The 6000-nt window shown below is 49.4% G+C and overlaps 1 protein-coding gene across 1 annotated transcript in view; it reads right to left on the minus strand.

Annotated features, from left to right (window-relative positions):
• Positions 1-5784, minus strand: part of B4GALT5 (beta-1,4-galactosyltransferase 5) — a 70648-nt gene extending 64864 nt beyond the window's left edge. Inside the window, exon 1 of the mRNA XM_061127461.1 lies at positions 5628-5784. Coding sequence (XP_060983444.1) covers positions 5628-5742 — 115 coding nt within the window. The 5' untranslated portion in view covers positions 5743-5784. The remainder of the gene's footprint in view (positions 1-5627) is intronic.
• Between the last annotated feature and the right edge of the window lie 216 nt (positions 5785-6000).

Genomic DNA, 6000 nt, shown 5'->3' on the forward strand with positions numbered 1-6000 from the left:
ACCCAGTATGTTTGCTTCTGTTTAACCTTCAACTCCGGGAGTTGGTGATGGACAGGGAGGCCTGGCGTGCTGCCCTTCACGGGGGTCGCAAAGGGCTGGACACGACTGAGTGACTGAACTGAACTGAACTGAACCTTCATCTTGACCAATGTTAACCACTAGCTCTCTCTTTCGTTCTCTGGCAGGCCTCTGCAGCATCACAGAGCCTACCTCCCGCTTGCTAAAGCTCTATTTGCTTTGTGCAGCTGGGTGTGCAAAACACATCTTCCATGATCTAAAAAGCTGCTGGGACCTCCGTGGTGGTCCGGGGGTTAAGATTTTGCCTTCCAAAGCAGGGGGTGCGGGTTCGACTCCTGGTCAGGGAGCTAAGATGATCCCACATGCCTCATGGCCAAACAACCAAAAGGCAGAACAAAAGCAAGGTTGTAACAAATTCAATAAAGACTTTAAGAATGGTCCACACCAGAAAAATCTTTAAAAAAAAAAAAGCTTTTAAAGTTAGTTTTAAGTTGCTCAGTCGTGTCCAACTCTTTTGTGACCCCATAGACTGTAGCCTGCCAGGCTTCTCTGTCCATGGGATTCTCCAGGCAATAATACTGCAGTGGGTAGCCATTCCCTTTCTCCAAGGGAATCTTCTCGACCCAAGGATCAAACCCAGGTCTCCTGCATTGCAGGCAGATTCTTAAGAAAGCAAGTAAGTCAGCAGCACTTCCGTCTCTATAGCTTTGCAGTTCCACAGTCTTGGAGCGCTCTAAAGAGTCATGGCCACACAAGGAGACCCTCCTTCCTGGCGATCTTATACTTATTATACGCAGCTCCCAGGGGCCTGTCAAGCTCACTAAAGGAAATGTCAGGGTGGGAGCAGAATTAGCTACTGGCTGGAGTACTGAGGCCCGGGAATGGCAACTGATACTATCTGAACTCGCTTCCCAAGTCCGTCTGGGACCAGCACATTTTCACTGTTCAAAAGATTGCAACTTCAAACCTAAGACTTTGTTTCAACATGGCAAACTTCTGCAGAAAGACATAAAACATCACCAAAATCCTGGTCAAATGTGCTGCTCAGTTTTATAACCTCAATCTGCTCTCCAAATGTGCTTTCCTTCTAAGAAGACTGATACAATGTAATACTCAAAGGAAATAGCTGAGTGAGCCAGGGGAGTGAGGAGAAGCAGGTCCTTTAACAGGGTGGTGCCTTTTAATTCTCTAAATAACCCACATCCACAGAGCGCTTTTCACTCCAGAAAAGCTAAGGAACGAAGTGCACCAAAGCATTTTGAGGCCACTCTCATGTGAGGAACAACAATTTTCATACTATGCTTAGGAGGGGATCTGAAATTTTCCTGGGGTTATTAGAAAAGGTTGCATTTGATTACATAAAACATGTATCTTACCTAGAATCTTAAGTCCAAATCTTGCATAGAATGTGCATGAATTATCAACTTTCTATACAAAAAACTTTTCACTAGCAGTTTGGCTAAGACGCAGTTCTAGTTTTTCAAACAGCTTTGTTTTGTGGCCAAGGATAAGATCAGAGAATCAAGGAAACTTGCTCAAGGTCATCTGGTCAAATCAGGTGGGACTGAAATGACTGATTTCGGCCTTCCAAAAGCCAGCCATACATCAAACTTGCAGGCCCAAAGGGAAAAATCACTCCTCCTTTCCTTCCCTCAATAATCAAAAGCAAAATTAAACAGTGGAACTTCAATAATATGTCCTCAGTATATAGACTACTGCTCTAACAATGCGTGGGCATCTGTCTCAAAATCAGTAACTGAAATGATTTGCAAACATGAGTAACTGCTGTAACAACCTTCCCATGTGACAGCCCCATAAACTTCACAAGAGTTTAAAAATCAGCCCTTCAAATGCACATCCATAAATAGTTCACTTCGCTTATCTTCTAAAAGACCTGGTCAGACTGGAACAGAGGTACTCTGAGCTCTTGGATTTTTTCTAAGTTAAAGGATCATGAGTAAGTCCGAAGTTCTCTTCAGAATTCTGAAAGAACAGGGATATTTCAACAGTGCAGGTGAAACAAGTGATGAAATCAACAGGAACCACTCTGGCTGTAGAGGGCAGGGGGCTACAAAGAGGGAGGCACGCACTTTCATAACCACATTCCTTTCCTCTTCCTTTTTCAAAACTCCCACCTCCCTGACACTTCTGCCCCATCCTCTTCATTTCTACTTTTAAGCTGCTGATGTTAAAACACTACTTTTGATTTAATAACAAAAACATAATGGCCAATGAAGCTGTATTTTTAAATTACTTAAACTGGATCAGCATGGGGATATCGCAGTAGCTAAGAGCACTATGTATTTGTTACAAACACATTATAGCCCTATTTAGTGATCCTCCTCACATCCAATTTTCTAAGTCAAATGGTACAGGACCCCCATTTGAAATGACCCTCAAGCCCAGGAAAATTTCCCATCGTTCTCAGACTATATGGGTCACTGATATTGATAGCCAGCGTTAGATCTCAAAAATATCAACAATAGTTATGCTGAAACTGTAGCTGGGATATATTACATGTGAGCAACTTGAAAATATTTGTAACTAATGTGATTTTTCTCACATCTCAAATTCAAGTCTGCCTATTTCTGAGTATTTTAACACACTCTTGGATTAAGGACTTCACTTTAGCCCTTGAGCACAACGTGGCCACAGGGTTTACAAAGCAAACCAAAAGCAGGACTGGAAAAAATTAAACCTGGAAGGAAATACCAGCCTGATACTTCCCGTTATGCCAGAACACAAAATCTTCATTAGTTGAAAATGTATTAGGTTGAGCTATATCAAACTGCCAACATACAACTGGTTTTGACTTGCAAAAATGGAAGTTTCACATGAATATCATCTAATATTATTTTCTATGCTCATTTTAATAATTGTCTCAAATAAGGCCTTCACAGCCCAAGGCATATAAAAGCTGCTCTTTCTCTAGTTTGCCTTAACCTTTTGAAAAAATTTGCCACCCTCTGTCCAAAGCTGATTATTTAAAAAAAATTAAGTCGGTTAACAGGAAAGCCAAGATAAAGAAAATCACCAAACTCCTCAATGCGAGAACCCAAAAACCACTCCACATCCTTCCCACCACTCCCCTTTTCCCGCTAACAGAATTTGAATCCTAACTTGATCTGCCCTTTAGAAGACTTACACTTAAGGAGACATTAGTGACTATTTCAGTGCTTTCCACCTCCTTCAGTTACCAGTGAGGAAGCAATTGAAGTGTGGTAGAGCCCACTGCTTTACACTGGGGTTCCACTGACCTAAAAATCTACCACTGAAGAATTTTAATTAAGTTGATAAGTTCCATTTTGTTTCAGAATCCTGCTTCTAATCTCTCTAATCAACAGGGTGATTACCAACCCAGTGGGATATATTTTTCCATTTAGACATAGTTGATATATGCACCCACACCAGGAAAAAACCTGTTCCTTTCACAAAAGGGGTTATGGCTCCAAGATTGCCTCTAGGTTCAAACCCATCATTTTACACTCAATTTTATTAGAGTCTAATATCCAATATGCTAATGAACTCTTTTCTCAATTAATTCCCCTAATTACTCACCTCTTCTTATTCTGACCAAATTCCTAACTCCTCACCAGACCACCCACAGTTCCTTCCCAGAGGGAGATGCTTCTGAAACACTAACTTTCACAGCTACCTGATATTACCTGTTCTATCGTCGAGATCGAGTTTGTAGTTCAAATCATCAATATTAACCAAATGAAATATGCTCTTTAAAAAAAAATCAGGAAAGAATCTCCTGCTGTATCTGGAAATTTCTCTATTTGGCTAGTTCAGCGTTGATAGGTGAACAGAAAGGCACTAATCATTACTACAATCCTAAAGGGTTTTTCTCTAGAGTTTAACCATCAACCCTTTACTAACACCCAAATAATCCAGACTTTTTAGAGCAAAACTGCCCCACTCCCAACAGCATCTTCTGGTCATTTTTCACCTTAAACTGAGGTTTTCTTATGGCCTCACGGTCATGCCAAGTCAGGCAAATACATATCTTACCCTAACCCTAACCTTCCATCTACTCCTTTCTCAAAAGCTACATACAGTAGCTCTTTCTTTTAAAACTCTCTAAGCATCAAGTACAAAGGTAAGTGCCTTCAAAGGGAATTTATCTGCTTCCAGCTTTAAATCCCTGAGGTTTTTTCATCCTAATGCACACCCCCATTTTACAGAGGAGAAAAACTGAGGCTAAGTAACTTGCTCAAGGTCATACAGGGCAGGGACCAGAATCCAAGTCTGACCTCCAAGTTCCCTGACCTTAACCCTCAGGCTTTTACTTCCTTCCAGTATCTTTCTTCTCCTCCCTGATGTCTGCTCTGTGGTCTTAGACAGCCTCTGCTTGGGCAGGGCTCAGTTTCTCCAGAGCTGCCTTTCCTTTAAAGGCTAAGCCTTTAAGAGAAGAATCAGTATCCATTCCATCTTTTCTCCACGCTCCTCCTTCCCACCTGCACCATTTCCCCAAGGCCCTAGTCACAGCTCCTCCTCTAGCGCCCTCCACCCCCGCCCCGGCCCCAGAACAGGTCCCCTTCTACCCTTAACGCCAGGAGAGGCCAGAAGTGAAAGAAGGGAAGAAAGGAAGAGGCCACACAGCACCCTTTCCCCAAGACTTCAACTGGGAAGAAACTGGCAGAGGACCAGAGAGGGGTGGTGAGGGCCGGGGAAAGGATAGGCAGGCGGTAAGGGAGCGGGGAATGACAAGGGTGTGCCCTTGGGGGTAGGCGGGGCAGGGGGAGGGGAAGGAGTGGCGGCGTGGGACGCTCCGGGGCTAGCAGATTGAATGGGGGGTGGAACTCCGGGGGGGAGCGGGGAGATGGCACCCGGCGAGGAAAGGGATCTGGCCACTCGGAGGAGGATGTGTGCGTTGGGGCGGAGGACCAGGAGGCTGTAACGAGGAAAAGTGGAGGGAAGAAAGGGCAGGGAGGGGGAGCGAGCAGGAAACGGTGGAGTCGCCGGCGAGCGGAGAGGGGAAGGATGGATGGGAACTGGGAAGGTGGGACGCCGGGAGACCTCGGCACCGGGGCTCCGCGGGGAGGGGCTGGCCGGCTGGGAGCGGGGGGGTTCGGGGTCCGCGGAATGCCGGGAACCGGGGCTGGAGGAGACCCCGGGGCGGGAGCTCTCGAGGCGAACAGCGGGAAGTGGGGGTTCTGGGGAGGCCAGGGCCAGAACAGGGGGCGTCCCAGCACGACGAGGGTGTGTTTGTGTGTGTGTGTGTGTGTGTGTGTGTGTGTATGTGTATGTGTGTGTGTCGGTCTGTGCGCGCGCGCGAAGACACCGTCGGGTTAGCGCGGGGAGATGGGGCTGAAGGAGGGCAGGGGCTGGGCGGGAGGCTGGCGGGGGGTGGGGGCTCCGGAGCCCGCCGGGGTACAGAGGGCGGGAAGGTCCTGGTCCCCCGAGGGCCCGGCGTGGGGCGGAGGTCTCCCGAGGATCGGGCCGGAGTCCCCGTAGTCTTCCAAGCGCCAGGCTCCGAGTCGCCTCCCAGCCGGGTGTCCTCCGAAAGCCGGGGTCCCCCCGGGGCGGGGCGGGAGGTTCCCGGAGTCCCCCCCGGAGATCAGAGCGGCACCCCCCCACCCCGGGACCCCTGACCCCCCTCCTACCTATGCCCGGCGCCACATAGACGAAGTAGAGCAGCGAGGACGACAGCGAGAAGAAGAAGAGCGCAGCGAGCAGAGAGCGGCGCGGCAGCCGCAGCAGCCCCCGGCGGACGCGCATGCTGCAGCCAGGCCGCCGCTCGGGCGCCGGGCCGGGCCTGCTCACGCCGCTCCCCGTCTGCCGCCTCCCGGGCCGCCGCCGCCGCCGCCGCGCGGGCCTCGGCCTCCGCCTCCCCGGCCTCGCCGGCCGCCTCTCGCCGCCGCCGCGCCCTCCCAGCCGCCGGCCGCCGCGGGCCCGGCCACATGAAGCGGGCGGGGGCCTGAGCGGCCCGGCGGAGAGCGCAGCGGCGGGGGCGGGGCGGGGCGGGCCGCGGGGGCG

Source organism: Dama dama, chromosome 23 (assembly GCF_033118175.1).
Source record: "Dama dama isolate Ldn47 chromosome 23, ASM3311817v1, whole genome shotgun sequence".
Lineage (NCBI taxonomy): Eukaryota > Metazoa > Chordata > Mammalia > Artiodactyla > Cervidae > Dama > Dama dama.